This window comes from Leptonotus elevatus, chromosome 5 (assembly GCF_054856555.1).
Source record: "Leptonotus elevatus isolate MCC_2025b chromosome 5, RoL_Lele_1.0, whole genome shotgun sequence".
Taxonomy (NCBI): domain Eukaryota; kingdom Metazoa; phylum Chordata; class Actinopteri; order Syngnathiformes; family Syngnathidae; genus Leptonotus; species Leptonotus elevatus.
In genome coordinates, this window is record NC_141243.1 from 20,076,954 (window position 1) to 20,089,125 (window position 12,172).

Sequence of the window (12,172 nt, forward strand, 5' to 3'; positions counted from 1 at the left end):
ACGGTAGCAGCCAGTCTGTGGCGTCACGCTCTGTACATCGCAGGCAATTGTATTGTTGAAAAATGTTTTCCCCTGCGATTGTTTAGGCAGTGGTTATTTTTGCCGTAACCGGCAACCCTCCTGTGAGCATTATTTTGCAGTGAATGTCAATGATTAGTCAATAAGAGGAGCGAGAAAATGCCGTGATTGCTTGTAGACATGACTAGCGGGTATAAATAACGGAAATGTCCATGTATACGCCGCTGCGCAACAGCAACGCGCACGCTGTCTCGTCGAGAGCACGTTAGCCGAGCGGCGGGTTAGCATAACAAAGTCACGTCAACTATGAGGAGAGTTACCGGTCACTGTAAGATAACCACCGCGGATTGTTCATCTTGGCTAAACAATACGTGACTGCTTCAATATTATGCAACCACCGTCTGTTTTCTTTTCATAAGGAGTGCGTCTAAACAAGAGTGCTCCAGTAATGAACACAGAATTTTGTGTTCTATTGCTATAAAACCTGGGACCTACCAAAAGAAAGATTAGTCTCTTCTTTTATCAGGAAAAAAATTGTAAAGTCCAGGTCAAGACTCAAGCAGTGACTCCAGTCGACTTGAGTCCCCATGAATAAATCTTCAGACAGCACTGCATCTACACAGGCAGCACATACTTTAAAGGTAGCAAAGATAAACATGTCTACAGAGGAAAAGTCATGACAGGCAAAAAAACATTCACATGGGATAGTCTCCCCACCAATGGAAAAAAACAACTTGGTTTTATCCTTCGAGCTGGAATTCACATTGAGTTCATTCAATGCACTAAAAGCTGTGCCCTGTTTAAGAAACTGCCAGGCACTGATTGAAGGGTCTGGTTACCATGCAAACCCCAGCCTGTTGCTGGGGTGACTATCCCAAAGTGCTTCCTGGGTAATTTTCAAGGTCACTGGTTTGTGCACGCCTATGTGTTGCAGATGGGTCCACCCTCATTTAGAGCCCAGCAGGAGCTCTTTCATTATGCCCGGTGAATGGCCTCATTCATCCGCTTCACCTCGATTGGTCACACCGAGTCTCTTTAGAGCACCCATGACAAACTTTTCTCTCATTCTATCTCCCGACCGTCTACGTACCACCCACCTCAGTCACGCTTCAGCTTAGTTTGCGAACATGTGCTGGTTGAAAGTCTGGCATAGACCTTTGGTGGCAAACTCTTATGAACTAATTCATATATAAAACCATTTTCCAGGCATGAAAATTGCATGTGTTGGGTTCTGGAGATGAGATATTTACTGATCAGTGGTTTTGGCAACATACCATTGGACTACATTTTTTAAAATGTTCTTTATTAGTCCATCTTAATTCTTTAGCTTAGTAAAACATTTTAGAAAATTAACTGCTTCTAACTTTATGGTAATGTTTTGGGGGAAAGTTGGTTGAGAGAAAACTGACTTGCAAGCCTTGGCCTTAAATATTTTCAAACACCTTTAGGATGGAGGTGAAGGTACTTTAATTTCAACATACAAGGTACAGGGAAATTTGTTCTATGTATCTAAGCCATCCCCCCAAGGAGCCGTGGAAAGCAAACTTGCAGTTCTCTGGGATCAAATATATATTTCAGACTAAGCAACAAATATTTAGTTAGGAAAATTGAGAACCCAGGAAAAAACACATTGTTATGGGGAGAACATGCAAACACCACACACACAAATCCCATGAAAGTTTAGCAAAACATGCGGGATGACATAAAAGATCTTGCACGAAATATGGACATTTTAAAGCAGAGATATAGGTTTTTCATCGCAAGTTTTCTTTTCTTCATCAAATGTATTATATATATCACTGGCAGCAGGCCAAAACCTTGTACCTCCAAAATAGTCACTTTTCAGGACCCCCCCAAAATGTACTGTTTGTTCAACCATTAACAATGCATCATCAAAGAGAGCAAGCCTTTTCCAACAATTTAGATTGGTCAATAATTTGTAAAGGTCACACCCACATGTGTGGACTGACCAATAGTATAGCTTTTTTTTAATATGGAATTTACCAACTTCTGACTATGAGGCTTTGGCCAAACGCAGGCGATATTAAGTTATTTTTATTTTTAACTTTTCTAGGGGTCACTGATGTAGTCGCCTAAAATGGTTGGGATGATGTTTTAATGTTTATGGTTAGGTACCTTCATACCAGGGTTATGATCGGATCAAAATTTTCATTAAAGTTGGGTTTTCAACTTTTTGTTTTTTTGTTTATTTATTTATTTATTTTTAGCTAGTTTGAATACATTTTTAGAACAGATCTGTGAGTTTTTAGTATTTTTTTGTGGAAAATTCTTCCTTTTATTTATTTATTTTGATGGAGTATTTGTCAAGTGAAAGATTTAAAAAAAGTCACCAAGTACCTTTCTTCTTTTGTACGGACATTGACGACAAAAATGAATGACATTTTTGCTATAATTATAGCTATAGTTAGTTTCATAAGGATAAGATGCAATTTTACTTACCGGTAGTTTTCATTTTTTAAGACTTTTCATCTTTATTTTATTATGTTAGTGAAAAGTTTTTTTCAATTTTAGTTATTCCCTTATTTTTCATTAACTATAATAACATTGCTGCATACTCTATGTATTTTTTTATTCCAAATATTCTCTTTGTGTCTCTGACTTGCTCCAAAGGCATCAAGGAATTATTCCAGTTGAGCGCAGCATCATTTCCCCCCTAAGGTACTATAACAGCAGCACTTACTAAAGCCTGTGGGTCCACTATATTTTCCTTGGCTTTAAATGAGTCCCAAGTTTGACATGGTGCAAAGTGACTAATTGTCCTGGGTTGTCTGTATGCCAGGAATGAGATCCACTTCAACTGGTGAAAGGCCCCACCTACCCCCCAAAATCCCACCCACCCCCCAAAACCCCACCCACCCCCACACTTCTTGGCTCACTATCTTTCTTCTTGCAGCAGATTTACCCACACTGCTTCTCAAACTACTGAGCTGTAAAATTGAGTGGAGGCTAGGCAAGATTCAAAATGAAACCTGGCATTGTGGACGCACTAACCTTGAGGAGGGTCACTGCTGCTGGCGGCACCTAAAGAGATGGAAACAGAATATCAGCCATTTTGGAGTGGACACAAGGTAAAGATGAGGAAGAAAAAACAAGTGGAACTTTCACAGATAAAAGAAAATGACAGGTTGACCAACACCATCTAAACTAGCACATGTGCACATATAGTACCAAATACAAATGTGTGACAGTAACAAGAAAAAAAAAATAGAATCATTAGATGAAAACTCTCATTCTTATTCAATTCTAAGTTCTAGACTAAGACTCACAGTTACAATAGTTTGTAATTAAATAAGCAAATCGACTATTTGCTAATGAAAGCGCTGTACATATTTTACTGAAATGGTGTACGGTCATAACAAGCCACCGAAGTGTGTACTGACCCTTAAATATAATGTGAACAATCAATTACTAGGAATCACAGACAGAGCTAAGGATTAGATGGGCTCAAATGGAGCATCAGTCCCACACACTATCATTTGCAGGAAAATTACTTCAGTAATGAAGAATCTAGGCCCATAAATCCTTGTGGCCTCACCTTCCTTCACTGCCCAAGTCCCGTTGGGGAGCTAGTAAAAAAAACCCTTTAAAAAATTCATAGCGCAATTTTGCTCAAATCCCTCCCAGCAAGCACAATTATGGAACTTTCATCTCAATTGATTTATGTCCTCAGCTAGGAAAGGGAGGTGCATGGCTTAGAGACAGGTGGGGCTGGAAAAGGGGAAGAGGAAAAACAAGTGGTAAATCATTGTTTAAAAAAAGAAAGGGCCAAGGTATTTTGTCACTTTGAATGTGCGTGGGTTGCATCAGGAATGACAGAGAGGAAGGGAAAGGAGCAATTGGAAAGTGAAAGGAGGGGGTGAGGACCCGAGGCGGGAGGGAGCTGGTAAGCGGAATTCCATTTGATTAATAACACTAATCAAATTATACAGTGTTCCTCTGTGTCCTGAAATCTGGGGCCATAATGTCCTCTAATGGCGAGGTTCATGGAGCTAAACTTCAGAGGGAAAACACGGCGCTGACTGCCGCATGCTTTAATGAAGGCAGTAAAACATCCATTTCCAGAAGCATGAAATGAAAGGCAAGATTGTAGATGTGCACCCAGTGGCTCAGCAACTGCACAAAAATGGAAGGCTGTTAACACAAAAGACAGTGTGAGACAGAGAGAGAGAGTGGGAGAGAGAGACAGACCAAAGTCCTTGTAAAAGAAAAATGAAGAAAAAAAAAGACCAATAAGGAACTAGAACCAGAAAAAAATGATGAAGTGCGGAAGACAAGATTGCTAGACTCACTCAGATAGCTGATTAAAGACGAAGCAAGAGACTTTACTGTCTGTTACACTTAGTGCAAGCAAAATGCATCACTATTTAGTTGCAGATGCACCCAACCACAACATTGTCCTTCTCATACATCACAATTCCACTCCACATCCCTTTGTGTTATCCCCTCTGTCTTTCTATCCATCCAACCGTCCCTTCATCCCTCCATCCATCATTTGTCTGCGGATGGCCTGTATACACAAGGACCCACTGTCAGTTTTCCTTTGCCCACCCATCTATCACAATATCAAGTCAGCAAATTCAATTCTCCCATGAATGAGGTGACAAACAACAATAGTTCTCTGATCTATCCTGTAGGTGTTCTCAACAGGGATTACGTATACCAAGTGTGTATGAGGAGATGCCCAAGACAGTAGCAGGTCCTGATAATCAGAGGTGGGCATTCCGTCAGTGATGATGGACACCAGTTTTGCTGACTAATGACAGGAAACTTAAAAAAAAATTATACAAAAAAACAACAACAACGAAAACCTGATTGACAACGTGCCGATGGGGATACAAACCGGATCAGTACCGATGGATCTATCAGCTCGTCACTGAAGGAATAATGCAAACATTAGTTCAGTGCTCATTTCGTGTATTTTATATCAGGCCTATTGTTGGACAGCTAAGGGGTCCTTTGGTGCGCTAATTTACGTCAGGCATGTTGTTGGACAGCTAAAAGGTCATATGAGGAGTGCTACTCCTCACTGACCTGAATGGGCTCTTTGCACAAATCCACTACTTCCTGAACTCAGCACCACTCCTTCATTTCCTGTCTTTCATGATTGGACAAACTGATTAATCCAGGTGTGCCTGACTTTAGTAACCACAACGACAATGGCCAGACCCCTTTTTTCTTTTATCGCTCAGTTCCTTAGAACTCCAATATTAGATTTGGCAGAGGTACCTTTTGTTCCATTAAAGTTATAATTCTTTAATAAAAAAATATACAAGTTTCCTCCTGTAAACATCATTATGCATATAATGTATACATGTATTTAAGGCAAGTTGTAAAATGTCTGCAGTCCTCTTGTTTATGTTTAATACATTTAAAACACCATAAATCATGCTGTTTCTACTAAGTACTGTCCCAAATATTCTCCATTTTCGATACTGTAAATGTATAGGATCGTATGCCGAGAAACGTTTCTTGGGAGGAGCAAAAGTCTTGGCCTATCGGCTATCCAGTCTTATATTCAGATCAGTACTACTCCCACACAACGACATTAGGGAGGAGGGAAGAGAATAGGAATATAACAGACAATATCAGGCGGACTGAGTGAGTTACTGAAGCTTGTACTATAAATTGGAAATGAGTCACCATTAAAGCTGCCTTGTTTCTCCGATTGTCCGGCCACACTCTTTACCTTCAGTGCTTGCATGGATGAGGTTATCGAGCAATTTCCCCTAAATTCCCATACAGTCCTTGCTCTCCACAACAGTGTGTGTGTTTTTTATTTTCCTCTATTCGGCTGTTCCTAGGGTTCTAAAATATCGATGAAGAACTGTAATTTAGCAATGATGAAAGCGTGGTTACAGTTTGCTTCGGCTTGAAATAATGACCGACTGAAGATGACATATTCCGGATGGAATGGACTGGCAACATTTACTGACACACCCAATTGTATCAGTTTTTATTGGCCCACATTAATGCAGGTGGCTTGTTATGGCGTTGTAGTACTTACCATAAGTAAGTATGCGCTTTTTTGTAATGACATGCCCCTTTATTAATACATTGGGAATTATTATTCAGAACAGTTGCTCCCATTTTCAGCATGAATAATACAAATCATCCTCATCCTGCTGCTCTCAGATGTTTAGTGGCTTGACTATTGTACGTGAATGGGAGAACACATATGCACTGAATGTAGTGCATTCTTGTGTCATGAATGTTTCCAGAGCGAGAATCAAACAGAGTGAAACAGCATTGTCTTTCTCTGCTCTTCAACCTTGGAACACACTTCCTGAACACCTGAGATCTACTGTACATTTAAAGCTATTATTCACTGCTGCCTTTCATAAATGAAAAAATATGATTTCTTGTTGCATCTTTTCATTTAATCTACTTGTTTGCTACAATTTTACCGTAATGTATTTTCATTTAATCTTACTTTGAATAATTTTTTCCCTCTGTCATGCACAATGGATTAGCCTTGTGTATGAATGCGCTATACAAATAAAGTTGCCTTGCCTAGATTTTGTCGATTGTAAGCAAATAGTGTTTCTAATTTAGCGGGAAAATGCCTTTTAGGGAGAAATGAGATGGAAACATATTTCATTCTTTTATGGGTTGTCCTTCACCATCCAAACAGTCTCCACCTTAGTTCTGTATACAAGTTCTTTTTTTTTATATACTGTCCTTAGTTCAGGAAACACACACTTGATTGGCCTACCAAAAACGTAATCAGACACAATTACATAGCCATCACATAGAAATGTAATTGAATTGAAAGCTGACAAGATATAACTACATTACAGCAGAGACATACAGGGGTGGGAGGCACTCCTCTGGGACACGGCCTGCGGGGAGCTCATTACCGCCCAGCTTTGAATTATTGAGTGCTAAGGCAGTGACATTGATGAATAGAGGTAGGTGTTATAGCTGTAACACCTCAGCAAGTGTTTATCTCAACTTACAGCAACCTAAGACGTATGAAGGGGGGGATCTGCTGTGGCATGAATATTGCACGGGAAGAAGTTGTAATGGTTCATAATTGAAAGGGTTCAGGCCACGGTTAAAATCTGAGACCTCCGGAGTAGCTCCTCCTGGCCCCTTCCAACTTTGAAATGCATTTCACAGACGCAAAATACAGAGTTCTCTGGTTGTTTCCATAGAAACAATACCACCTACATCTTCAAGCCAGTCACTAGAGGTTTGGTGGCAACATTCCCTACCACTGCTCATTGAAAGCACGCACATATGCAACAAGAGCACACTTTTTGTTGCCATGCATTAAATAGCTGACAACTTGCCCACAATTTTAGTCTGTGTGACAATTACTTGTATTTATTCTAGTAGCAGTAGCAGCAGCAGGAGCGTGTGCTCAATTAAAAATTATTAAAGTTTGGAAACTGAGCCATTTGGCAGGCTCATATTTGCTAGTATACAAACCGTGATGTAGATCTGCCGTGTCTTGAGAGGTGTCTAATGGTGCGGTTGCCTTACTCAGCTATACATGTAAGAGGCCAAATGTAGTTTTAAAATGGATTCAGCAGTTGTAGATAAATAATAACTTTCTTAAGAAGATCACATTTTTGAGAATGAGGATATACTGTACACAGAGACCTCTGTCCCAAAGGGAATTGGCGACAGCCTACCCCTGACAAAGCACGCATTAGCATTAGCCTTAGCAATGTCACGCCACTATTATTCTTTAAAAAGCACTTGTCTCTTTTCACAGCCCTCCTGTTAGTTTTCTCACAAAATATGAGAAGTCAATTAATTTGGGCAAAATGAGGACACGAGAGGAAAAGGAGGAGGAGGCTGAAGAGCTCCGGGACAAAGAGAATAGCAGAGAAGGAAGCCGAAAAGAGCTGCGCAGATAAGCAGCCTGGAAACTAGCAAACAGCGCACAGGGGTGACTGTGCATGTGTATTAAGTCTTGAGCCATTTTAACCCTGTATGCAGTTTAAACATGGTGGATGAACGAACGGCTCGTCATGCAATGGGGGATATTTGGTAAATAAACAGGTCAGAAGTGAGGGAAACAAATACAAGAAAGGGAAAAGACGTCAAGGAGGAGATGAAGACAGAACAGAGATGATTAAAAACATGCTGACTCTTAATCTTCAGCATGACATTTACTACGCAAGCATGGGTAGGGTTGCACAGATTTATGTTTTACACAATAATTAGTAAAACTATAAAGGCTATGCATTATCAGCCGTTAATCAATGAGCAGTAAATTGAGAAAAAAAAGCCTCATCTAGATTCACCTCTTTATAAATGTAGAAAAGTGTCACAGTTAAACCCGCTATATGCTTTAACACAGGCTTCCTTTTACTGATTTTGCAGTTTAAATGTTTCTATTGTATTAGTACATTTGCATGTAGGTTTTCTTTTATTATATACATTTTTTCTTTTCTATATCCAATTTCCTTATGGCTGTTTGATTGCTTTTATGTGTATGTATAGTCTATTTATTTGTTTTTAAATCACTGTGCTGTATTGCTTGCAAGGTGCTATATAAATAAAATTATTATTATTATTATTGTTAAAAGCATAATTATCCCTGGCAATTTTGAAGATCTGTTCAAAACTGTGACAGGTTTGACCTCTGACCTCAGCTCCTTTCTCAGATGTAATTCAAAATGAACTGTTTTCTTGGCCAGTTACAAGACAATTAACCCTAAGAATTTGAACTGTGACCTCTAAAACAATCAATTATAATGAATCAAGTCAATACCAAACAAGGCCACATTGTAGTAGTAGTCATTTGTTGTGTGGAGCCACTCTCGTCTGAACAGACCTGATTCGGATCAGCTCCAGTTTTTGTACGTTTGTATTTATTTTAAGGATAATACTAACAAATGGGAAGATGTTTCTTGTATTTCCAACTCGTGACCTCTGATTTTGGCACATGCTAAAATGCAGCCGAGACAACTGCCATCAGTCTTGTGTGAGCTAAATCATGCGTCCTCAGGTGGCGAAGAGCCCACACAGCTCAGCTCATTTTGTAATCACCTTGCAGTGAATCTGGCATAAAACCAGCACTTTGCAGGGTATGTCACCTCGTTAGAGGTCAGTAATTTATACATGTGTGCGTTCACAAATGCGGTGTGATTTTAACGCATAATTGCTGTATTCCCGCATAAGTAGGCTAAAAATGTTACAAACACATTTCCAGTACAGCCGATTTGTAAGCACGTCCATATTTACATTACGTTATAAAACCGTGTCATTGTTGGAGAGTGAGGTCCAATGAATTCAAGAATAACTGCAGTCCAACCCTAATTGTTCTAATAATGACAGTAAAACACTAAATCAATAAAAAGTGACATATTGTACTTGTTTGGCACTCTTGATAACTCCGATAGCTGCCCTTCCTGAAGATAATGTTGAGGATAAGATTGTCTGTTTAAATTCATGAGCATTAAGAAAAAGTGGTTAATCTGTCTCTGTATTTGACTTGCTGTCTGAACTGAATCAGCCGACTAAAAGCACAAGACTGCTGAGCAAAGTACGTCAAGTCAGTCATAAGACACCCTTGGTCAATGGATGATAGTGTTCCTCGCATTAGCCCAAATTAAAATTAGATCTATCGTGAACAATCTAATAAAAAACAGATGACACTTTCCCTCATTTATGCCTAGCATCTACTCCAAAACCCCAGTGAAGAATAAATGGTTAGTTTTTCATGGAGTTTGTAAAAAAGGACCTTTTAAATGGTGTGCCAGTATCTTTCTCATCTATAAAATTTGTCACAGTCAGGGATAATTTTTTTCATATCTGTGTCCAATCGGCTTTGAGTGTGAAGACTGCAGATAGTCTTTGTTAATGATACTGTTAAAATCTGAGGCAATATGAGCATGGAAATGAATCAAGCACACAATTTAACACTTAAGATGAATACATGTATTAGTCTCTTTTCTTTCTTTTTTCATATCAGCTGACATTATTGCTATTTTAAGCCTGAGGATAAGAAACTAATAAAAGAGTTCTAGGTTCAGTGTTTGGCCGTTTGTACAGGTTTTGTCCAGGTTTTTCTGGTAAATAAATATTGGGCCTTACGCAACTGGACAACAAACATTACTGCTACCAAGGACCAAGGAAATGGCCATACATAAGAAGTTGTTACCCAATGTTGTGTTTCATATAAAAGACGGCAAGAAGTATTTTCAAAAGCAAGTCATTTTCAGACTTAGCAAGATTTCACAACACTCTCACCTCAGACATCCTCGGTAAACGTCAGCACATATCCGGGACATTATTTATTTTTCATTTTTGTGACATCACGCAAAAGGGTCTGGGCTCACATAAGGCCACACCTTGCTTGCTTGCGGACAATATCTCTGACTTGTTGCCATTTCCTGATGTGAGATCAAGCCCTTTGAGAATTGTCACACCACTTTGTTCTCGTGAACACGCACAGTCGAGGGCTAAGGGGTGAAACTGTAACCTGGGAATTGATAATTGTGATTCACTCAAGGGAGTTCTCCTCAATATCAATCTGGGACTGCTCTACGGTGATTTGCTCGGGAAAGGCGGGACATTCTGTACAATACTTCGAGCTGATTGGACGTTACAATACTTTGAGCTGATTGGACGATGCACCAACTTGTACACGTATACCAAACCTTTTGTTTTGACCAATCACGGTAACGGATTTGAATGTCGTCTTCGTAGGAAAACAAAACAAAACAAAACAAGCATCTTTACCAGCTAAAAATGCACAAAGTGTCTCTCGTTGTTCTTCTTCAAAAAGGAAATGTGAGTAATTCTGGGAAAACAGAATTAATAGGGTACCGCAGGAATGCTATTTTTAGACCGCAAGGCCACGTGACTTCAGCAGCTTGAACCAGAAGGAGGTCAAAAAGAAGCCGGCTCGTTGACAAGCCATGCTAGAAATGATTATATGGTTGTGGAAATGGAAATGGTGGTTTTGCTCGCGTTTATCTCCGGAAAAAAAACATGTCAAGTAAACACAGCTGTTATGGAACTTGTAGAAACGACTCCAGACACTATGACCGTCCACATATGAAGGATGTATTCTTTATTCGTTTTCCTGTGCCCAAAATTCAGAGGGATAAATGTGAACGGGGATCAACTTGTGCGGACGTCCAAAAGAGCAATAAATGCCAGGGAAGTGAAGCCTTTCACCTTCATACAGTATGTAGTAAACATTTGGTTGGGGGCCATGCATGCATGCTCCTACAGATGACAGTCCTGCCCTACCCCGACTGCCGGACGACAATAATGAATGCCGAGGAAAAATGCTAAAATGGTGTTGCCCCTGTTGTTCGGACCTGTCTTGCTTACCGCCTGTGTTTGTATTTTTTTGCCTTTCGTGCAGCTCTGACATGTATGAAAATATATCTGTTGGGCCTTTTCTGAATTAAGGGAACGCGTTTATAAGCGGGAAAGATATAATAATTGAAATAATTGAGTTATAGCAAGTTTTGTTGGTTGCGAAAAAGAATTTCAGAGTAGAATTGCGATCGCCGCACGCATGCACACACACATACACAAAACAAAAGCAATAAAAATGTACCCCAAACAACTATCAAAGACATAAGACAACCAGATATGACAGACAGGGCATATGGTGGTAAAGGATAGCTTGTTGAAACTGGAGAATGTCAGTGTCAGTTGCGGAGGATGATGTTTGGGGGGGGGGGGGGGGCTTAATGGAAGACATGGAAGTGTGAACCGACATTCAGACATTCATCAGAGGATGGTTGACTCTATTAATTAACTCGCTTATACCAATTTTAGCTGCACAATAAGTTTAAAGTAAGCAGTTTTAGCTTTAGTCAAAATGTCAAATTTTACATGAGAATGCTGACAAACGCTAAAGATGAAACAAAATGACAAAGAAATAATTGAACAGAGGGCCAAAATGTTGTACTGTATATGCAACCCAGAAAGTCTAATAGTTTTGAACCAATAACGGATTGGTTTGACAGCAATTTTACCTGACTGGCCCTGAGCGAGTAGTCATATTGTGGAGCTACACTCACCTTTATATATTCACATAACAGCCCATACCATCCACCACATGTGAGTATTAAAGCCTTGCTGGCTATAGGCCAAGTGAAAATGTTAAGTGGCATCAGGTTGTATTCTTCACATGTATATTTAAAAAATTATGAAT

At 39.6% G+C, this 12,172-nt stretch overlaps 1 protein-coding gene across 7 annotated transcripts in view; it reads right to left on the reverse strand.

The window, feature by feature from the left end:
* Window positions 1-12,172, reverse strand: part of fbrsl1 (fibrosin-like 1) — a 318,527-nt gene that overhangs the window by 110,554 nt on the left and 195,801 nt on the right. For all 7 annotated transcript variants that reach the window (XM_086075771.1, XM_086075770.1, XM_086075769.1 and 4 more), the window contains exon 5: window positions 3,031-3,060. In XM_086075771.1, the coding sequence (XP_085931897.1) occupies window positions 3,031-3,060 (30 nt within the window). The remainder of the gene's footprint in view (window positions 1-3,030; window positions 3,061-12,172) is intronic.